Raw genomic sequence first — 24,745 nt, 5'->3', positions numbered from 1 at the left:
CTGCTAAAGTCTTAGGTCTCAGCAGTGGCACACAATGAAGGATTAAAAACCTTCACTAACAGTGGTTAATGTACTTGGTTTCCTTATTCTCAAGAGATAATTAGATATCCATATATCTTATTAAGGAAAAATGTAATTTTGTTTAATAGCTCATAAATTCCACTAAAGCATTTACCCTGACTGAAGGAAAAAATGCTGCTTAAATGACCCGAGAGGCAACCCTTGGCTATTCTTCAGCCTTCATGCCAGCTTCCTCACCAACACAAACTGAAGAAGGATGTTCCTAGCTGGCCTCATCCTGAACTTCTACTTTACATCTCCTTTACCCCACTCCATTTGCCATAGTGCAACACAACATTAATATCTATGGACCGCTGGAATGGGGTAGTGGTGTGGGGAGGTGATAACAAGTGCTTAGATATTCATGCAGTGCTGTGGGATCTGTATCTCCTACGTGACTGGGAGCAGGATACTGGAACCCGGTATTGTTAATTGCTCCTGTGCAGAAACAGGAATACATCCAAAACAATCTGATGCTTAAGTTTTACCTGAATTCAGATCACAGCAGAGGAAGGATCTGTGTATGTCACAAGTGCTCTGAAGCTGAAGACAGAATGAAATGTTTTTCGTAATCCTCCCTTTATGAGTGAACACTAGGTGCTTGAGCTTTTCAAATTCACACAGGTTTCTAGTTCTCTCCCTCTCACTCTGGCATTCATGGGAGCCAAGCTAGGGCTGCTGATTCTTCAAGGTGGCAGACCCCTTTAAGGACATCAAGTCACTAACTCCCAACTTGTTTCCCACTATCTTAGTTTCTTGCAGCCTTCATTTCGTCAAACTTAAATTGTATTCTTGGCATTTTTTGGATCTAGGCAATACTTAAATGAAATGCCTCACACAATAGCACCTCTCTCAGTTGGGCTACAGAAACCAGCATCAGGTAGCTGCCCTTAGTGCACTGTTCTGAAAACTTCACTCCTGTCTATGTGACTGTTTTGAAGAATCCCACAGCCAACAAGCTCAAGGGGTAGCATTACATTTTTGAGTTCTCCCTATCTGGAAGCTCCTCATATAGGGTCAACAGCCAGCTCCCTAGGTTAGGCTGGTCACCACAAGCTCTGCTCCTCTTTCACCTCATGTAACTCTGCTGTAGGCTCCTACGACTTGCTCAGGGCTCTCCTGACTGCCAGGTAGTTGATGCATGTGCTTTCCCCCAACTCTAACCTCAGCAATGCTGATTTGACAGTTCACTTAATGGTGACATGCTAATTAAAGCAAACAAAACACTCATTCTTGACTCTGAGACAAACTCAACTGCACAAGCAAAACAGAGCTAGATAAAAACACAAAGATGGTCATCTAATTTCTTCTTCTCACTAGTCTAGTGCTTCTCACTGTTAGGCCTAAGGTCACTGTCCCTCCTGCTGTTCACAGGCTTTTCTCCAAACTGAAGTGTTGTTTTCCAGTGCTTTGCAATTTCTTCTTCAGTCAATCTCACAGTTAAGCAAGAATCCTCTGCTAGAAAGCACGTCTCTCTTTCTCTGTTCTTTCTCTCTGATTATATGAATGTCTGTCATCAATTTTCAGCCCTCACGCTTTCCAAAATGATAGAAACAAATGATTTCTCCAGTCTGCTTCTACAAAATCCAGCTGTGGCAGACTGGTGCTCCTTGCAGATATATTACTGAAAATTATTTTCCCTCAGGCTCTAGTCACTTCATTGTCCCAGGATGGAAGCTATTAGTTAATGGCTCTACAGTGATAAAAGGCAATGACTACAGAAAGAATTCTACTTCAAATACACTGACGCATTAGTGAGAAATCAATTTCATTACTTCACTCAGAACTCTAAGTTATACACAGATTCACTAAATCATTATAGACGGCAAGAGTTAGAAAAGAGAAAAGTAAGAATAATGACAATTCCTGCACATACTTTAGCATTTATTAGCACATTTAAGGAGACAAGGAGAACAAGGTAAATACTCTTATGCTTGATGACCTATATTACAGTTCCAAACTTTTGCTCCTGTATAAACTAGAAATAGTGGCAACTTAGATTCCCAGTTAATTTTGCAGATACCAGAACACTTCTTATAGAAAGCACAAGTGAAACCTATTTAGTATTAAATTGAGAAAAATGGATATATTTTATCAGCACTTTCCTAACTCTAGTAACATACAGACTTTTAATTGCCTGTCTATCCTTCCCCTCAAGTAGCAGAATTATTAGAACTTAAGCATCATGTAGACTTAGACAGTTAATCCAGTGTCGAGGTAGGAAAATCTCTTAACAAAAAGCTATTTTTCACTTTTCCAAAGACACTTCTTTTCCTGATCTCAATTACATAATCACTATGATAATTAACAGGTATAACCACAACATTATGTGCAATCTAAGTAATAACTGCATACATGGACACATATGGACTGAATAATACTGTATTATTGCATCTAAACAACTTCAAGGTATTTTCACAGCAGGCAGTAAAAGAAGCTGAAGGCAGATGGTCACTCTACCCAAACTGTACTTGAAAACATTTTCACACTTCCCATCTGATGTGGTCTAACTCAAAGACAAGTATAATAACACACCACTTTGGGAGAAAAACAGTCTTGTGCAGTTTATGTGAAGATACCACAGAATCACGTTAAAGTACCTCACACAATTCCAAAGTATCACTGGTCAGCTCTTTAGTGAATAATGAAAAAAATATCTTTATAGAACTATTAACAACTTACACTATTCTTAGCATAAAATTCATTAGATCTAGGTGACAGTTTAACTGGAGAATGCCTCACTTATACCATGAAATGCCGAAGAAACTTGGCAAAAAAGCAACGTCATATCCATATGGAAAGAGACTTCAGAAAAAAACTCTTAGAAAAAGGAAAGGTTAAGAAATTCAACTGCTGTTTATATTTGATAGGTTTGATGTGAAAAAAACCCTCATTTTGTGGATATGAATGGTACTGATAAACCATTTATTCAAGTTGTTTAGGAACATTGTACAAGAAAAGTAGAATCACAGAATCAACCAGATTGGAAGAGACTTCAAAGGTCCCATCAGTATTATTACTCTAGCTGGGGTTTTCTCCATAAATCCTACATGGCCTGTATCAGGAACAGTGCGGTCAACAGGACCAGGGAGGTGATTCTGTCCCTGTACTTGGCACGGGTGACACCACACCTTGAATACTGTGTGCAGTTCTGGGCCCCTCAGTTCAGGAAGGATATTGAAGTGCTGCAGCGGGTCCTGAGAGCCTAGACCAGACCAGTCCAGAGAACCAGACCTCCCTGGTCCTGTTGACCACACTATTCCTGATACAGGCCATGTAGGATTTATGGAGAAAACCCCAGCTAGAGTAATAATACTGATGTTTACAAGGAGAAGATCAGAATCACCGACCATGCAACAACAGCCAGCAGCAACACAAGCAGTCCTCAGAGAGCAAGTAAGCAGCGTCCCTGCGTGTTGCAGAGCAGAGCCAGCTCTCTCAGGACAGGTACCATGGACATAATATGCATAGCCCCAGTTTAGGACAGTGGGCATGGCCCAGCTATACCTTAAAGAGCTGTTTGAGACTACTCCATGCTCTAGCAGGGCACAGTATAATGATGCTAAATGTTTTTTTGCATTAAATTCTGTGCCAAGATTTGCTTGGTTGGGCCCGAGAACTTTTAGATTGTACAGTTCACTTTCTAAAAGCCTTTAGGAGGATAAGCGTCTCCCTTTCAGAGAAGAAAAAAAAAGCTGCAATGGAAACTTAGCAGCTTGACACTTTGAGCACACATGCACAAGCTGTGCACTTGCTCCTTGTAGGAAACACAGAGAAATACAAGACCAAGACTGAAGTCTCATGATCGAAATGTGAACCAGCACCTTGGTTAATTTTAGCTCTAGTTAATAGTCTAGATGTGTGAAAGTTCGCACTCTCACTGTTCTCGCCTCTTTTTTTTCCCTTATCCAGTTAATGATCTGAGGTTTTCCATAATGCATGTTCCTCTTTAACAGATATATTAGACCTTTGCAGTAACTCATCAGTCAGCAGCTCAAAGTACTTCAGAATCTGTAAGAAGCAGCTATGAAGTGAATGAAGTATTTCTGTGATGTCTCCTGGAGCAGACTTGGCACCTATTGCTTGTGCTGCACGTATCATAGAATATTAAGGGGCTGGAACAGACCTCGTCACAACCTCCTCTGCCATGGGCAGGGACACTAGATCAGGTTGCTCAGGGCTTTATCCAACCCAGCCTTGAACACTGCCAGGGTTGGGGCATCCACTATCTCCCCGGGCAACCTGTTCCAGGGTCTTACCACTCTAAAAAAAAAAATTTCTTCCTAATATCTAGCCTAAATTTCCCCTCTTTCAATCTATATCCATTACTCCTTGTCCTATCAGTACTGTTCCTAACAAAGAGTCGTTCTCCATCTTCCTTGTAGGTCCCTTCATATACTAGCGTGCTTGAAGGGCTCCACACAACCTTCTCTTGTCCAGGCTTAACAGCCCAAACATTCTCAGTCTGTCTTCATAGGGAAGGTGCTCCAGTCCTCTTATCAGCTTCTTGGCCTCCTCTGGACTTGCTCCAACAGTTCCATGTCCTTCCTACGTTGGGGACACCAAAACACACAGTACACTCCAGGCAGGGTCTCACAAGAGCAGAGTAGAGGGAGAGAATCACCTCCCTCAACCTGTTAGCTCCTTTTCATGCAGCCCAGCACATGGTCGGCTTTCTGGGCTGCGAGTGCATGCTGCCTGCTCATGTTGAGTTTTTCCATCAACCACCCCCCCAAGTCCTTCTCCACAGGGCTGCTCCCAGTGACTTCTCCGCTCAGCCTATAGGTGTGCGCCTGGGATTGCCGTGACTCAGGTGTAGGACCTTGTGCTTTGCTTTATTGAGCTTTGTGAGGCTGGCATCAGTCTACCTCTCAAGCCTGTCAAGGAGCCTCTGGACAGCATCCAAGCGTACATGTGCCAGGAGGCTTAGAACAGGACCTACCTCTTCAACAGTTGGATCATCATACTTCTGTTTCTCTATGGATTTATGCATCTCTGAATATACAAGAGACCTAGTTAGACCTGTATTTTTTCAGCAATCTTTCAGTAATTTTGAGAGTTTTGATTTTGCGGTAAATGGAGATGGAACCAGTTAAGTATCTGAACATCCCCTTGCACAACGGAATCTCATTCTCTTTTTTTTTTTTTATACATTAGTAATTTCAACATGGGAAACCTATTTTATCAAGAAGAAAATATTCAGCATACATCTCTGACAAACAGAAAGAAGAGAGACCTGTAGCATTTCATGCAAGAATACAGCAAGAGGAGATATAAATATATAAGAATTAAAATTGTTTCTCCATTTTGACATGAACTGTAAGTCTAGTGCAGTAACTGGAAAACTGGAATTTCAGGTAACTGTATCATACCTGAGAAGGTTTACTGAAAAGATCATATTCAAATGCATCTTTGTGGTTGTTTCAAAACCAGAAGTTTGAGTGCCAGATGTCAAAGATCAGCTCAGGAGTAATTTGTATTTCACGCAACCCCTTTCACTATGGAGTAGTAACTTATGCCAGAATTATCAAATCATCAAGGTTGGAAGAGACCTTTAAGATCATCCAGTCCAACTGTTCACCTAGCACTGACACTGTAACCTCTAAACCACAAAACCGTATCCTCCAGTGCCAGATCCAGATGCCTCTTAAACACCTCCAGGGATGGTGACTCCACCACTTCCCTGGGCAATTTATTACAATGCCTGACCACCCTAACAGTGAAATAATTTTTTCTACACTTAAAAAAGAATTTCCTTTTTTCCACGGGGTTAAGAGCGTGCTTATGCAAAGGAGAAAAATGTAGAACTATGAGTAGCTGCTAGCCCTACATGTGTTGTGGCTTTGCACCTGCAATGCTACCTTCCCTATTTCCATTAAAAAACATTATATTTCTTCCTTGAAAACTTGTTGGTAAGATCTGAGATACCTTAAAGGGAAAAAATAAAGCATATTTTCATTTGATGCGTAGTTCTTTATATTGGTTTCTCTCTAGTGACCAATATTCCTTTTGCTACTTTGCTTGAGAAGATTAGTGAAATCTACACATTTATCCCATTTTTCAAATACATCCTAAGTAATTCAATCTGAAACATGATGTAATACTTCAGTAGGCATACATGTTCAGTAGGTAATCTCTCAAGTATTCTGTAAGGCACCCATGAAGAATTTCTTATAGCTTTTACTTCTCTCATAGAAACCTATCATAAATTTATAAAACAAATTCTAAAGAAACCTAAGGCTAAAGGTTGCCAACATTGTAGCTTAATCTCTTAATTTACCACATAAATAAGAAAAATGCCACCACCAAGAATCATACTAAAAGAAAACTAAAGCATTGCATGCTTCCTGAATGAAGCTGCAAGCACAAAGCTTGCTTAATCCCACAGTATAATTTTCATAATCCCCTTGATATTAATACTATTCATAATTTTCTTAAGCGTTACATAGACACACAAAGAATATACAAGACTATGTTCTAGACAAGCAAGTGCAATATATTTTAATAAGAATACACAGACAGTTTTCTATCAGATTCACTGATGTGTGTTGAGGGCAAAACTGCTCAGGCTGAGCAGCACGGATCTTTCCATTAGACAAAGGTTTATCCCTCAGAACTGATGCCTGGGTTTTGGGGAGAGTTTCCCAGTTCCTTCCCCTTTTTAATTTTTTTTTAAAAATAATTGGCTAAGATAAGAATAAACTACGACTACGTATATGAAAAGCTGATCGCTTTATACCAGTATGTGGCAGTTTCAATATAAAAAGTATTGCTTTTAAAATGCTTTATCTTCATCACATATACCATACCGCAATCACTTAAAATTTCATCTTAGAGATTGCTATTTGAATTTGTTAGTGGAACCGTAGCTTTATGTCCCAGGTGCCCAAGAAACCTTGAATTCCAGTCTCCCTCTTACCATAATTTATGATCCCCAGATAGAAAGGACAATTGAGACATACATAAACATACACATATGCAGTAAGGACTGTGATTTCTAAAGGGAAGCCATTTGGAAGGCATAAAAGAGTTGACAGTCTCCTTTTAAAAACCAAATATGTTTTTATCAATTGTCCTTTCAATAATATTAGAATTACTTAAAATCTCTTATGAAGTGGAAACATCTGACAACTTTCTGAAGTCTGAGGAAAAAAAAAAGACATGATACTGAAGGAGAAAAGTAGCAATCAAGAATTCAGAGAGTATAAAAGCCTCAGCCAGTCTATGGGAATTATTCATTCACATTTTTATTTATAGAAAGATGCTATGGCATATTCATTTAGAAGAGTGGCTTCAGACTAATGGGAAGTCTGACCACTTACAGAGCTTTAAAATACTACCAGCAAGACTCACTGACAGAGAATAACTAAGACTGGCACTTCTGTACTTAAACTCCTAAGACATTTGAAGAATACGATTCAGAAACTTCTCTTCCTCCTGCTTGGGAGCCACTGAAAAACATACCTAAAAGAAAATGCAGTCCTCCCAATCATCCCTGAAAGGACTGTACCACTCACAGAAAGGGTGTACCACAGCAGGAAGAAACTCCAGTGAGGACTCTGCCATGCAAGGTATGTGGTGCTTTGCACCTCAAGTACACAATTTAGATTTACAAGACTGTATTTTCCTCTCAGTTGTGTTCAGGATTCGATTTGCTGGGTTCTCTTCCCTCTGTTCCCTCCAGAACTATCTGGATCCTTAGATCAAGCTATTATCCCTGATGCTTCATACCTTTTCTATTAGTTTCTCCAAAATTTGTACTTTCCTTTGTTCTTCTTGTATCTTCTTCTCTAATTCAAATTATCCCTCATCCTCACAAGAAAAACCTGTCTTTTCACCAAGGCATGCAGCCATGAAAAAGCTGAAAAGTGACGAAATGGAGAAGGAATTCCAAGCTCAAAAAAAACACATTTATTTTTCAGTTGCTGGAAAGAGGAATACATTCCTTGATAAGCAATATGGACTTACATGCCTTATAAATTATACTTGTGCCCTCAGCTTCTGAAAAGAGGCTTGCAAAAGTTTGTGCCACTGTTGTTGACCTCTTCTGGAAGATGAGCCTTTCTGTGGAAGACAACATGCCATTTCCCCTTCTTTCTTCCATACTTTGATGCAATACATCAGTAGTATCCAGAGAAAGCTATTTTTATTGGGAACAGCTTTTAATAACTGGCTGCTATTGATCAAATATTTTGACAGAAAACTATCCTTCCAAAGAAAAGCTCCTTAGTTTTACAGCTGTATAAAACAGGGGCAGCCAGACAGTAGGGAGGGTCACTTCCCTCCCCTTCCTTCCAGCAAAAGACAAAGATCATAGGAGAAGCTGGGTCATCCTTGACAACAGAAAACAGGTAATGCAAGTAATATCAGGTGCAGCAGGAGCACAGTGGAAGAGACATCAAGCAAAATTTAGATCTACCTGTAGAAGCCAGGGCACTGCAAGACCCAGATTTATGCACTGCAACTCCAGAGAAACGTTCTCAGATGGGTGCAAAAGCAGTGGAATAAAGGAAAATACACTTCAAAACTAACACCTCACCAAACAGCAATGTGGAAACATCCAATTTGTATTGCATGGAGCTACCTCAGTTCTGTGGGGTTTACAAGCTACCCAAAGTGCCTGCCGAGCTGGAAGTTGTGCTGCTTGGAAGTGTTGGACCTGAATTTGTACTGTACTAGCTCAGCTTCAGCATTTCAGCGTCCCTAAGTATGCGTCTAGCTCTTAGTTACGTGCTGAAATATCTACCCCATGTTCCCTACTCCTTTACTGCACAGGAGGACACATGAAGGACAAGATGATCAGTAGTGGTGAGCATGGCTTCACCAAGGGGAAACTGCTTGACCATTCTTCTACAATGAAATGGACTGGTTTGGTAAATGATGGGGAAGCAGAGGATATTTCACAAGGCCTTTGAGGATGTCTCTCACAAGATCCTTATAGATACTGTTGATGTAGGGGTGGGATGTGGATCCAATCAACATGTATAAAATCCTGAAGGGATAGAGTAAAGAAAATGGAGCCAGGCTCCTTTCATTGGTGCCCAGTGACAGGACAAGTTGCAATAGGCACAAACTAAAATACAGGTGGTTATCTTTAATATCAGGAAACAGTTTCTCACTGTGATGGTGATGAAGCACTGGCACAGACTATCTAGAGGTTGTTGAGGCTTCATCCTTGGAGATACTAAAACCAGCAGCACTACCACTTGCCTCTCTATCCCTTTAGAGAACTGTCACACACATAGCAGCACTACCACTTGCCTCTCTATCCTTTTAGAGAACTCCTGTCACACACAAGTGTTTCATGTGTCTCAGTCATGAAATGCCAGAAACTTTATGATCACATGAAGGGCCTGACGCCAAACAAATGCTAGAGGTATGAAATAATTTGTCTTCCCCGTTATAGGTGCTGATTCCAGTGCTGAGCACCTAGGCACCCATCTGACAGCCAGAAGAACTCAAGGAGACAGTATTCACCTCTGGCACTCTCCTGCCCTTGCCTGTTCATCGTATCCTCTACCCAAACATATTCCATAACCTTTGGAAAAACAGCAGCGTGCTGGTCCTGTCTCCACCACCACAGCACTATAGCAGAGATGGACAGCTAGATGACTTGCTATAATGGTATCTACCTTTCCCATCATTTTCATCCTCCATTGCCTCAAATACCACTCAAACCCATCCATTACATGCTTCCCAAGTGTGACTATGCTAGTCATAATCGATCACTGCATTGCCTCTAGTGTTTTACAGACTGATGCATCAGCTCTCAGAGAAAAAAGGACCACAGCTGAACAAACCTGGGCTATACATTGTAAAGAAAAGATATTAAGAGATCTATCTTTGCAAACCTGCTGGAAATTTGAATCCTCTTTCCTCTGACAACTCATGATACCTGAAGACAATGGAAAAAAACAGAAGATAGAAACAGCTTCCTGTGGCTGGAAAAGTTTCCAGAGTTTCATCTGTCTCATTCTGGATTTCAGAAGGGTGTTCCCTGCAAAATTCTGTAAAGGAAGCACTTTTCTCAGGGGCTACTCAAGGCTTCTGGACAAAAACTCTACAGAATCCAAGAGGCTTGCTCTTTCTAACTGGAATATTCCTTCTGTTAATCTGGATGTATCTAGTTTTGTGCCTATTTTTTTTAAATGTGGATAAAAACCAATTTCAAGCAGGAGCACACTATACCATTGAAAACACAAATTATGGTAATTCATGACTAAGACTCTACAGAGAATCACACATCCAGTTTTCTGATTTTCTCAATGAAGTGGCAGTTCACATATCTAAAACTGAAGTTGGTACAAACTGCACCTGCTGGGTTCTTTCCTGAGTGTGTAGGAAAATGTGTTTGTACACATTACAGATAATTAAGCTGCTGGGCTGCTTGTTTTCCTGGGCAAGCATCCTAAACAGGAGAACTGACTCTTTCTTCTTTCAGCTTTGCACCTTTAAGTCTTCCTGCAGGTTGTAAATACAATTCATACACATAGCCAAGAGAAGACTTTCTAATACAGATGATAATTTTGCAGTGTAATTGGATGACAGCAGAGTCTTACAGACAACATTAGAGGAGTAAAGCCTACTGTAAAACTGCAGAGAAGACTTCTCTGAGAAAAACAAACTGAGGCAAACAGCAATGACTTTTCCCCAACATACTGAATATCAGATTCATTTTCTCAAGTATTTTTCTTAGTTTTCTTGACAACCACATGTATGCTGTTTACCAACAAGACTAATCAGCAGCTGGAAACACAGCTGTAATTTAGCCTGCAACTTAACTGAAGTTGTAGTAGGCATATTTTTAGTAACAGCTTGAAAATTTAGGCCATTAAATTCATTAACAAGCTTGAGGATATGAATGACTCATCTACTTAATTAAGTGCTTTTATTAAAAAACTAAGCCACGCATTCATTTGGTTATATAGCTGATTTTGCCATTCATCAGTGTCATGCTTATAATTTAAGTAATTTACCACTTGAAATTTTAAAATAAAGCAGTGTACTGTAATGTCCCAACACTTAAATGATCAAGAAGAAGCAACTACAAAATTGTATCATTGTCTAGATATAAGTGACTATCAAAAGTGATTAAAAAAGGAATCCAACCCTGGAAGTGTATACAAGTTAAAAAAGAGTAATTCCAGTGACTTATTTACTATTGCCCTGTTGACACTGTATGTACTGAGAAAATACATTTGGCATTCATGCACCGTGACCATATGGCTGATTAAAGGCAGAAATAAGGTTTTACAGTGGATGAACTCTCAGCTCATCCCACGTATTGAAGGTACATGAGTGGCTGGTGTACAGCAGGCAAGCTCTAGGAGGCACACCAAAGCATTGCTTCAAAGGCACTCCTGACCTGGACTAAAACACTAATGGAGACACAACCTCTAAGTACCAGAGGCACACTCACTACTACTATTTGCTTCTCTGCTGAGAGCTGAGTACCAGCTACATACACAGAGACTGCCGCTTCATTTCTGACAACAGCTTTGAAACATTTATCATCACATGTACTATAGTTTCCATTTCCTCGCTGAAGAAATCTGAAATTAATAATATATTCATTTATTTTATGCTTTTGTTAATTTTGTTTTCTGAATAACTAGAGTAGATCAAACTATACTTGATGACTTATGAGCTTTTAGACTTGTCCACACAAAGTTTTTGGTATGATATCATAAAGCTTAACTCCTTTAAATTAGGAGTAAAATAAAAAGCTTCTTACCACAATGGCAGAAGAATAACTAAACACAAAAGCTAAAAGAAGGACACACAAGAGCAGGTCTTAAGGTTTAAGATACTAATGGAAAGCTAAGTTCTCCTTAAAAACCTAACAAATTGGTATAGATTTTATCTCAAAAATCAGGGAACAGTCCCCTCAGATAATAACAAATTAAGAAAAATACTTTTCACTGAGATGATAAATTTTGAGGGTTTTTTTTTATTTGTATTAGAGAACTCCATTTAGTTTTTCAAACCTCATTGCCCTCTCTTGTAGCAGATCTCCTAAATACCCTTTCATTTGTAGCAAAAATTTCTTTTCCTTTCTTTTTTTTTTTTAAATAGAAATGTAACGTTCCCTAATCGGTCTAGTCAGGTATGTCAGACTTTTTTTTCCTCTCTACTATCAAATAAAAAAGCATATCGAAAAATCACATCACACATTTAAGGTCCTTAGACTACACCTATCAACCAGTAACTTTCAGCATCTTTCCACCCCACTGTGGGTTTACAAGGGGATAGAACACTTCTCTGCATCTTCACCTTCTACTGACACACCAATATCACAAAACCTCAATATAACTCCCGCACACGTTTCAACCCAGTTTCCATACGGTTTAATGCCAGTCCCCCAGGCATATACGCCATAGATACCGCTCATAGCTTTGGAGAAGGAGGGAAAAATACAACCTCTAGTTTTACAGGGCATTCATTGCAGCACAGTGGAGACTTAAGTAAATTTAATATTGAGAAAAAACTTGAAAAATCAAATTTTTGGCACAGGAAAATCTACAGAGACATTTCATCTGTAAAAGCGTCCTAAGAAGATTATGCAGAACAAAGCAGAGCAAATTTGTATAATCCTTCCATAGCAATGGAATTTTGAATCCCTTGTGAAAAGCAATCTAAGAAGCCTTACAACTCCTCCGATGTATCCAACAAAATGAACAAAGCCAGCCAATTCAAACACAGTAAATGAGTAGAATATTATTGCTATTTTGCAAATGCCATTATTTCAAATATTGTGTATAAAAGAGCTGTATAATTAAATCTTAAAACCAAAATGATTTATTGAAATGTTAAGACAACTCAACCAGTAAAGTAGCTTTGAAATATGCAGCATTAACACCTTAAACCTTTAACAAAAACCTATGTTCAAACCAATTTCTCTATGCATCTATTTTGTTCAAATTCATAAAACTTCTCAACTTCTCAGTGTATATTTTTTCAAAATATTACACAAACGTAAAGCTGTAAGATCCTTCAACATTTTCACTGAGGGGGGGCTATGTCTCTATAAACCAGGCAAAGAAATGCGTATTTAACTCTTTAAGTCAACTGAAACATAGACCCAAAGGGAGAATCCCTCGTGACTTTGACCAAATCTGTGTTCCTTTTACTCCTTTCTGCCCAGGCAAAAAACCCAAAAGCTTCAGAACAAAAGCAGACTTTAAACAGAAGTGGACAACACTCTAAAAACAGTCAAAAGCTTAATACTGTCTGACCAGCTGGGAGGGACAGCACAACGACCTAAGGAGTTCATGGGATCCTTCATACTGTTACCCTTGTTCAATGAGCCCAACAAACCTTGCTGGAAGGCAAAAGGTTGAGCTCCAGATAAACTCTGGTAGTTTTTGTACAAGGTAGGTGTCCTCCCAGTGGACAAACACTGGAATATTAAGCTCAAAACTGAAATAGAATTCTGCAACCCCTCCCCTCAGGAAGCACACCTTCCCCCTCACTTAACTAAGTGACTTGCCCATAACAATACTACTCTTGAACACAAGATAATTGGTAACTTTCTGACATGAGGAGAAACTGAAGAGCAGCGAGTGGTCAGCAGAATAACTTGCTTTCTGGTTGCTGCAGACATGAAAAGTAGCTTTGCTGAAACAAAATTATCTCACATGGGGGCAAAACCCCAACCCTCTGCCCTGCCCTTCCTCTCTGAGAACACAGGCAGACAGGCACTGCCTCCAGCTCTCAGTTTCCTCAGGAGAGAAATCATGCTGGATCTCCTATTTTACTCTAACAACCGGAAGACAAAAAAAAGCTGTTTCTCTTATCACGGAGCTTAAAAACTACATTTTGTAATAATTTAAAATTAATTACAGAGTAACTCAGCATTTTACAAGAACACCCAATGATGCTTAACCACATTAATGAGCTCCTTGTCTTCTAGTCACACTGTTATAGGACTTGCACTGTCAGAAACAGACTGAAAGACTCGTGGTCACCCAACAAACAAATCACAAGTAAAACCCAAAGCTTTCCACTGTATTTATACTGTTTAGTCTTCTTGATTTGTTAAGAAGCCTCCAGGTTTGCTTCTACAATGATTCAAGTCTACTGAGCAATATATGATGAAATTTAAATGTGAGATTCTTTCAGGCATTTAAGACAATTCCTTTTCTCTGTTTTACATTGGTACAGTGTAACTCTCCAAATAAAAATATGCATGCAAACTTACAGACTTACATGACATTCAAATAGTTATTTTACCTATTGCAGAAGTCTTCAAATAGTCAAACTGCTATGCTACTTACACTTGCAAATGAAGTACAATCCATTACGTACATTATTTGTGAAGCCATAACACAAAAATGATGGTTGTTTTAGAAGTATGTTTACAGTCAAGTGATATGATTGGCATCTTTAAAAAATAGAAATCTAAAGATAATAAGTGGGGTGATAAACGGAAACATGCTGTCAAGTTTTAATGGTATTTCCAGCTCCTGATTCCTCCTTCTGCATTTTTTAATTCTCTGCTGATAGTCATACAATGTATTTGATATGGTGTTGGAACAGCTGAGTTTGTCACTGACTTCTCTAGACATCTGCAACTACATTCTAATACAGCTGATTTTTTCTGATTAAAAATCGACTTAATTTTTAGGTTTCAGTTAAAGCTCCACAGATCAGTAAGTAAAGACACACTCAGAATAACTCCTCATTATATACTGAAGCTTTATCATAAAGACTGCTATAGGGAAGGAATCACTTCAGAGCTTGGACAGTATTTCACTTCGATGAAATCTACTTTTCATGAAACAAAGCTGCGCAAATGAAACAAAGCATGGTCTGTAACTATGCTTTCAAGTATAAATATCCTTTGCACAGCTTGCTCTCCAAAACAACCTTTTGGGCTTTCTAACAAAGACAAGGACCAAAGGGTGGGATTTACTGTACTAGATATAGGCTGCCTAAGTTAGTGAAACAAACTATCTCCCCAAACTATTTTTAACCTGAGGAGAGGGGGGGAATAGAATGACTGGATCAGAAATACATAAATTTGGAGAAGTCAGTTTTACCAGGAGTGTGAGAGAGAAAGACAAAAAGCTGCTAATCAAACTAAACAGCACACCTGAAACAAAAGTACCAACTGTCAAAAGAAATTATGTTATAAACAGCACACCTGAAACAAAAGTACCGTCAAAAGAAATTATGTTCTTATTGCTTAAAGAACATAATTAAATTAGGATGGGATGCACCTCAGTTTGCTTAAAGCAACCCTAATGAACCTTTGAAGGTAGTCACTCATCAGATTCCAACCACATCAGACAGCTGAATGGTTTTCAGGATGTGTCCCTTCCTTTCAAATACTAAATATTCTGGATTACAGTACTTTTAGTTTCCCTAGCAGGAAATATTTGGTACTAATTACTTTACTAATCACGTAAGATGGGGTGGGCTAACACGTGCCCTGTTGAGAGAAACATATACTTTGGAACTTTACTATATCTGGACAATTTTCAAGAGGGACTGACACAAAGAAACTATCAACTGAGATCCTGCACTCCAAAATTAAGAGTTACCAAGCCACGCATATTCTTTTCCCCCCCCAATACTGGAAAGCTAAGGTGGTTTTTCTTTTTTTATTTTTCTTTGTTTTTAAACAGCTGAAATGGCTGAATCTTTTTTACTTAATTCTTCCGAAAACAACAAACTGCGAAGCACAGAGCAAGTCTGAGAGTATTTTAGCTGTAGCAGTTTGTCTGGCAAAGTTGTGTGCCAGTGAAATGGAGTTATGCAAGAAGGCAGTGTCAGGCAACTTAATGCTACTGGTCTCACCAATAAAAATGTTTACTCAAAGACCACTTCTGCAAAGACAAATGCCTTCCATCACAACAGCTTACCACCTGGCCAAAGCCTCTGTTCTGCCTCATTTGCTTTTTAGCCCTCTGAATCTAAGTCCAAAAAGACTTTGAATATAACAGCCTTGCAGGTGCTACAGCAGTGTGATTTCTAATTGGTACAACAGCAAAAAGTATGGGTTGGAGAAGTATTTGAAATATTTGCCCCACATGAAAACATGAGATTTTTACCAAGCTGCAGATTAATCATTATGCAGTAACTTTTTGCTGCCTACCTCCTCACACCACTACAACACATTTTTACAAGATAACTGTGTGCATATCAGCAGTTACATTTTATATCCATATGTATTTCATTACAATCCTAAATAAAGGCAATTAGGAATATTCTGAGAACATATTCTGGTTCTAACCTATTACACAAACAGAGTGAACAAGTGGGGTGAAGAAGGGGATAGATACAGCATAGATATTTCAACATCAAGTTTTCTTTATGAGAAAACATTTACAAAAACTTAAAAACATTTATGTGCTAAGAAATAACCCATAGTATCAACTGTCAAATGCTCACTCCCTCAGTGGTTTTTATTTTATGGTTTGATATAAGGATCTAACAATCCCTTCTGCTTTTTCTTCTTCTTGTTTCCATTTACTCAATCTTCTAAAACCTGGATCTACAGTTTTCTAGCTGGCAAACAGTGAAAGAGGGTAGAGTACTTGGGACTAGACATACTTAAAGAAAAAAGAAAAATTACCTTTAGAGGAAACAAATTTAATTAAAATGACTGGAAGCTGTTATTACCCCAGTAAAGATTTTCTCATGGGGAGATTTTGGACAACACAAGAGCTTTCAAGCAAAAACATTTCCACATGAAACTTTGTCTTTAATGTTAACAGTGAACTCTCATTCAATAATGATATTTAAGTACAGAAGCAAATTATGCCTTTTATCCTGTTTTGAGTCTTGATCAAAATCACTACCAAACAGAAATGACAGTAAAATTTTGCAGAACAGCCGGCTCATGTGAAAACAGCAAGATGTGCTGCCAACAGGAGCGCTTGTCTTTAGAAGCTGATCCTGGATTTCAGTCTGGAGTGTTTCACCATTGCTTCTGGGGAAAAAGCCCTGAAACTACAGTAATATTTTAATTGTTTGTGTAGACTACATCAAAGAGTCTGTTTACTTCCAAACTGTTAGAAATATAAGGAAATTCAGTCATCTAAACCTAGTCATAGCTTGCTGTAACTATAAGAACTACTGTTATTTCAAGAATGATTTGTACCACCAGGAAACAACAGAAATTTCCACTTCAGAAGCTGAATGCAATCAATAGTTTTGGGAAAAATGAAGGTGGAGGAAGTTTCAGTTCTTAATGCCTAAAATACCCCTCTGGAGAGCCATTTACAATCTTCACAAGAGTACTTGAAACATGCTGGCCACTCCAGGTGTTGTATTAACCACACAAGCTAAATTTTAAATCCAAGAAAAATGTACTGTGGCGACCTTGCAAAAATTCTGGTCAGAACTGTGTTCTATTATGTAAAAAAATATTAACCACACCATCTTATTACCTGAAGCATGTTTTGTTCTCCCAGATATTTAGTTTAGAATGTTGAATTAGACCAAACTTATAGGAATTTAGACTCTGTTGTATTAACCACACAAGCTAAATTTTAAATCCAAGAAAAATGTACTGTGGCGACCTTGCAAAAATTCTGGTCAGAACTGTGTTCTATTATGTAAAAAAATATTAACCACACCATCTTATTACCTGAAGCATGTTTTGTTCTCCCAGATATTTAGTTTAGAATGTTGAATTAGACCAAACTTATAGGAATTTAGACTCAAACTTGGGGTTTAGAATGTTGAATTAGACCAAACTTCCAGAAATTTAGACTAATCACAAACTTGGGCTGTTCTCTGTGAAACAGACTCAAACATTTCCCAACAACTTGAAACTTCTTAAGTGTAATCATCATCATTTTTATAAATGGAGTCATCACATCCTCTATGTTGAGCTTCCTTTACTTGCCCCACCTTAAGTAAAGGAATTTCCAGGGAAGCACCTTCAAACTGACAAATACCACCTATCACAGCAAATTCTTAAAGCAAATCAGCCTTTCCCACAACTGGGAAAGGAGGTGGTTGCCTGTCAAATATCTCTGATTTTGTAGAGTTTAGGTTTGGTTTTTTTCCTACTCAATGATTATATATTCTCTTCAAAGTCTGAGTGGGTTTTCTCCTGTGTTAAGGAGACAATACTGGATCTCAGTAATGTGGAGGGAGATGCTTATTAAAATGCAGTATTTAAGTTGAAAAACTACATTTATTTACCAAATCACATTAAGGAACAACAATGAGCTGCTGCCCCATCAAACATAATTTGATTGATTTGGGATTATTTCATTGCCAAGAATCAATAAATGGGCTTTCTGTAGTTTTCCAGCAATCTTCTATGCAGAGATCTTAAACCCCTTAAACAAGCTGCAAGCGCCAACCTAATTCACCAACACTTAACTGAAATGCTGCCTCTGCAACACAAAGATAGAAATAATAAGCTTTGAGGGAACACAGTCTTTAAAATGGGACATTTTCCCCTGTAATCCCACGGCCACTGACATGGCAGGCCCACAGCCAAAACCACGGTGCAGTTTTAGAAATGAGCTGATGCTCCAGTTCAGACCAATTCCAATAATGACCTCCTGTTCTTATAGAAGGAGACTGGATAGGAGATTTTCAAAGGACCTCACTATCATATGTGGCAAAAGTCTTATGCTGCAGAAATGGAAGTAGCTCAGAATACCACACATACCAGAGATTCAGGTTCAAAGTCTGAAGCAATTACTTGGGAGAAGTTATATCAATGAGTGCAAAATAAAGTTGAATTTTCTTCAGACAAACAAAATTTTCCCGTTTCCTGCAATGTCAAGTAAGTGTTTACTTTGGGATTTGTTCACTCTGGAACTAAGAATAATGTTTCTTGAACACCTCAAGTGCTGACCACATACAGAAATTTTGAACCCCTTTCATTTTGCAGCTAGCCATCACTGAGTGTCTCCTTAAATAAAAACTACTCCAAGGGAAAGGAGCTATTGAAAGATTTAATTCTTGAAATTGACTTCACACTATGCATTTTTCCTAGGATGACCTTACAGAGAAGCTCTTTAACAAACAGACTGCTTAACGATTAAGTGAGCTATGTTGAGGCAACAAGTGATCCAGGAGGCTGGAAAGGATAACTTTAAGCCAGCAATACTTTTACATTTATGTATTCAGCTTTTGTATATTGTAAAAACCAAGTAACAGTATACTTGCATCATTTAGAGAGGAATTCTGGAAGACTATACAGTGTAATAACACTAAGACTTGGCTCGTAAAACAATGCAATAAGTTGCTTTGGGAAGAAAACAAAGGAACCATCATTCCTTGGCAAAATGCTCGAATTTCTACAATTATTTTGTCAGTCATATTTGAGATATGCTGTTGGCTACTAAGGCTACTTTGACCATATACCAGTTAGTTCCTTAATATGTTTTAAATAGTTTGCCACTGAAATTGTTTTAGGAAAAAACCCCAGGGTACAACAAATGTGAGCCTGACAGCCTGGGAAGCATGGAGCTGTAAAAATTTAGGTCCCAAGATTCTCAGAGTGTCTTAAGACTGGGAACAGGAATAAAATTACAGTGATAGTGAATATACTAGTCCAATTGGGATAAAAGATGTCATAAACAAAATTTTGCCCAGGAGTTTGCAGCAGTCTTGTCTGGCAGCAAGAAAGAAAGCAAAAGTATAATTTCTGTCTTCTAGAATAGTGTCTGTTGTAAGGAAGTACTATTGTATTTGAAAGAAAACACTCAGGAATCAAAATATCACTACTCCTTTTTAAAGGCTAATAAATGGGCACAGAAAAGACAATTGAGGGATTTCTGAGGCTCTGAGTTTAATTTTCCTTGATTAGGAACTAGCAACAGATGTAGGAAACATGCTGCATCTCCCCTCCCCTAATATCTATCAGTGTTCTCCAAGATTAATTTTTTCCCCATTCATGAGAATTTTAGAAGTGGCACCAATCAGAGAAATGATCAAGGTATTTTGTAGATTTCAAAACTAAAGACTAACATTAAACATAAGGACTGAATTTTTGTCTTAAAAGTGCTATGGTTCCAGTGTCAGTAACTACTGGAAAGGTGCAAAGGAGCAATGCTTACCAGAAGCCTACAATCAAGGTATTTTGTAGATTTCAAAACTAAAGACTAACATTAAACATAAGGACTGAATTTTTGTCTTAAAAGTGCTATGGTTCCAGTGTCAGTAACTACTGGAAAGGTGCAAAGGAGCAATGCTTACCAGAAACCTACACACTCTGCAGGACTCATCTCTGCTGGGCATGAGCTGAGTCAGAACATGAGAGTACTGGATCATATTTGGACTACCTTTCTCTTGTTCATCTTTTGTTTTTCAGAGACTGTTCTTACATTACCCCACTGGTACAGTATCTCTTTAGCAGATATAACACTGACTGACCACGAAAACATCAATTTAAAGCTTTAAACTTAAAATACAATTGACATGACAAGCTCCTTTCTTATCAAGCAGAATTTCCTGCCTAGTAGACACAGGGTCAGCATCTGAATCAGCACTTTGTCAGTATGTTTTCCAGCATGCCATTCAGGCTCAATGCTGGATGCAACTTAAACTGACAAGGGACCTCTTAAGAGGTAGAAGGCCAAAAATAGAAAAGTTTCTTAAGAAGCTGCTCAAAGACTTTATCCCAGCAATAACACTACTACATCTGCATAGCTTCTGAGTGAAGTAGTATTGCCAAGCCTACTTACAAACTTCCCTGTATACACTACATCTGCATAGCTTCTGAGTGAAGAAGTATTGCCAAGCTTACTTACAAACTTCCCTGTATAGAGAACAAAAGTTAAATACAATGTCCTTGCTCTATCTTTTTACAGCATACTTGGGGACACTATTTAGCAATATTCCTTAACATGATTATTTGTCTTTTGGTTTTCAGAAATCAGTGTGTTTTCTACACAACAGAACATCACAGTATGAGGATGAATTAAGTGACATGCCATCACCATGTCTTGCTGCTTCAAATTGTATTCTAAAAACATTCATCACTTGCTTGCCTTTTCTCTTCCGAAATTCAGTTAGGAGAGAATTTTTCTTGTATATATTTGAGACTGATGAAATTCTCAGATTTTTCAGACTGACTCTTTCTGAAGAAGTTCAATGATCAGAAATACCAACAATAAACTAAAAGGCTGTGCAAGGTTCCCATGTAGCTCCTTTTCCAATAAACCCAACACATGGGAACATTGCTACCCCCATCAAAATCTCCTCATGAACATTTCCATGCTGCATTCTGTGCTGGTTTTTGCAGTTTTTCTCCTATCTTCTTTGTGTGCTAGAACAAAGCTAAGAAAAATAAATATAATGTAAATAAGTTGCTGAAGTCCTACTACTTATATCACCCTCATTAAAGAAAAACTACTAGACCCTAAATTCTTATGGTTGGTTAGAGAGCAGAAAGGAACTACAATGCACATCTGAGTCATGTTTGCAGTTTCAGCACCTTGTGGTACAGGATGATGATCACAGCAATTCTAAATTAAAACTGCTATAGTCTTTATCTTCCTTGTGGTACAGGATGATGATCACAGCAGTTCTAAATTAAAACTGCTATAGTCTAACTTATATTGCTCTGTCTAAATTGTTAGGCTTAAAAGCCATTAAGCAGCTGCAAATTGAGAACCATTCATTAGGACATTTAAAATAAACACTTATTTTATCAAGTTCTAGTTTACTAGCAAATCAGTTGATAGTCATCAGTAAATGGTCAATGCTGGCACACTAAAATCAATTTTGAAGAAGAAACTAGCAAGTTTAAATTTTTAACTTGAAAAGCATCTCAGCAATCTCATTGTTATGAATGAATGACACATATAAATGTATCACAAAAATCAGGAAGAAAAAGCCATAACTTCCCAAAACCACGCTTCAGTTTACTTAAAGCAACACTGCAGAGGACAAGGCCCTGTACCTGACATAGGATCAAGACTACTTTAAAATAAACACAGTTCAGTGGTCTTCAGTTCTTTCAAAACAGGTGATATGCTGGTTCTCAACAGATATTTACCAAGATTATTTCCTTAAATCAATCCCAAAACGTTGTAGAAATAAGCATGACAATTTCAGACTTACAAGAAAAAGTTACCTGCACACAGAGGTTAACAACAAAGATTGCACTGTCAAAAAACACGTAGAACACTGCACAAACACAACAAAACATCATTAATGCTTCTGCTTACATTTGAAAAATTCATACCTGGGTACACTGCTTGTTAGGCTTCTTCCACTTGACGATGATGATGATGATCCAGGTCTCTGATCTGTTTTCGTTCCTAGAGTCTCTGCTGCACTCGTCTGAGGTTTTTCACCTTCCTCTTCTGGCTTTTTTTTTTCACTATCACTTTCGTCACTGCCCTCTCCTAAGATATCATCCACCTGCCAAAGAATGGAAAGTCACTATATCTTCTAACAGACTACTCTATAGCAATCTTTCATAATTATTGGATCTCTCATTAAGAATCATTAAGAATATGCTTCAAATTTCCTTGGCCTTCTTGAAAAATCAAATTAAACCCCAATGTCTTCCATGCAGTTTCTGTAATGACTCTAGCAACATTGATTCAAAATACAGATATATAGTCTACGCTTAGCTTAAAATAGATATACATATACTCACATGCATTATTTTATTAGGAAAATGTGCTGTCTTCTGAAATTAAAGGGGTTGATGTTTCATACTATTCTAACATAATGATACATGCTTTATGCTATCCATATTTTTATACTAGTATAACATACAGAATCACTTGGACAAGGCCTATTAAAATATCTGATAAGAATTATTATATTTGCAGGTATTCTTTGATACATCTAACTTTAAAGTCATCTAGAATACATTATGAATGAAACAGAATGTACAAACCCCATTTTAACCAGACTGTCTGCTTGTGCTAATAAGTAAGGGCAAATCTACTGAAAGGCTTTTACATATTTTGTTAAATAATTGTTTGCTTCTGAAAAGTTAGCATGGGATATGATAATCTTCTAAAAACATACAAATTTGATCTCACGGGTCTGGATCTGCTGAAACCATCATTAAAAGCAAATCATGCACATGAGCCACCCTGCTGAGCTTCAAAAGGTTATGTTCTCTTTGAGTTCGTTCAACAATCAGAAAAAGATGAAAACGTGAGAAAACAGGTGAAGATCCCATGGTCCCTCTATTTTTGTGAATGGCAGAAGACATGGAAAGAAGTTATATATAAGTATTTCTCTATTGATATTTAAGCATTTTTCCCAGAAGGAACTTATCTCAGCAGAAATTAAAATACGCTTCAAAACAACTCTGTTCTCACTAATCCATACTTGCTTTATCAAGAAGAAAAACTCTGCATATGAACATGGACCAAATGATTTTATATTGCTTTTACACCAATAATCCCAAAAGCTAAGAGTAAGCTGCAAGAAAGTCACTTATATCTGGTCCTTCATAAATGCACCTCTAATTTCTTTGTTTAGTTTGATATGCATAGAAGGAAAGTCAAAGCTGTCCTCTGTTTGTCAACTTGCTTTATCAAGAAGAAAAACTCTGCATATGAACATGGACCAAATGATTTTATATTGCTTTTACACCAATAATCCCAAAAGCTAAGAGTAAGCTGCAAGAAAGTCACTTATATCTGGTCCTTCATAAATGCACCTCTAATTTCTTTGTTTAGTTTGATATGCATAGAAGGAAAGTCAAAGCTGTCCTCTGTTTGTCAATTACAAGGTTAATTTCTTTGTTTAGTTTGATATGCATGGAAGGAAAGCCAAAGCTGACCCCTGTTTGTCAGACTCATTACAAGGTATACTTGTAAAAAACAATTTCTTCATACATCTATTTGTTTCAGAGTTCTACAACTCAAGCTAAAACTGGATTTAAAAATCCAGGCTTTACTATCTTTTGGCTGGAATGACTTCTGTACAAAATGAAAAGTTGTAAGCTTCTTAGATCTACAATTCAAGCTGTTCTTCCATTGGCCACTGTCTTGGTACATTTGTACTACTTGAAACAGTGCTGCTCATGACCTGCTCTTTCACTGTGAAAGTTGTGAAGGGAGCAGAATAAAATGGAATTGCACACCAGCTTAGTGCATCTAAACACAGATGACAGTTTCAGGTAGAAACTGAAGGAATTGCTGTGTCAAATCAGATGACATTAGTCTAAAAATGTTTTTCCTATGAACAGAAGTTGTCATATGCACAGAAAATAAGAATCATGGAATGCAATCCAGGGTCTGAACTACCACAGATAAGCCAATAGTGAAGCTGGTAGAAAGGCACAAAATACACAGGGTAGGGATCTTTCAGTGTGTACAGAGCAGAGAGGAAGTCTCAAGTGTTAAAGTATTACATTTAGGGGTGTGATGGCAGGAACATCCTGCGTGTAGGGCAGAAGACTTACCCAGTCATAGGCAGAATATGCTGACAGTAGCCACCATGGCCAGAAACTGTCAGTGAATTGGCAGCACCGATCTACAGCTTAAAACTCCTTCCCTGCAGGCTTTTAAATTTTAAAGTTACATTCCTTCATTCCAATAGCAATACTCTTCCAGAAATTCATACCTTTAAAACTATGTTCTCACTACAAAATATGTTAAGGTTTCCAAAGGACAAAGTTAGGCTGATAGACATTCAGTGTTACAGATATCTCTCCCAGACTGAAGTTTTATAGTCTTCTAAAATCTTTGTGTGAACAGTTTTGACAGACTAGCAAACTAGTTGTTGCCATATC

At 38.0% G+C, this 24,745-nt stretch overlaps 1 protein-coding gene across 1 annotated transcript in view; it reads right to left on the bottom strand.

Annotated features, from left to right (window-relative positions):
• CTDP1 (CTD (carboxy-terminal domain, RNA polymerase II, polypeptide A) phosphatase, subunit 1) overlaps positions 1–24,745 on the bottom strand; it is an 89,734-nt gene that overhangs the window by 11,506 nt on the left and 53,483 nt on the right. The window contains exon 11 of the mRNA XM_009083814.1: positions 22,226–22,404. Coding sequence (XP_009082062.1) covers positions 22,226–22,404 — 179 coding nt within the window. The remainder of the gene's footprint in view (positions 1–22,225; positions 22,405–24,745) is intronic.

Source organism: Acanthisitta chloris, unplaced genomic scaffold (assembly GCF_000695815.1).
Source record: "Acanthisitta chloris isolate BGI_N310 unplaced genomic scaffold, ASM69581v1 scaffold1281, whole genome shotgun sequence".
Taxonomy (NCBI): domain Eukaryota; kingdom Metazoa; phylum Chordata; class Aves; order Passeriformes; family Acanthisittidae; genus Acanthisitta; species Acanthisitta chloris.
This window is presented reverse-complemented; position numbering and strand designations above follow the sequence as displayed.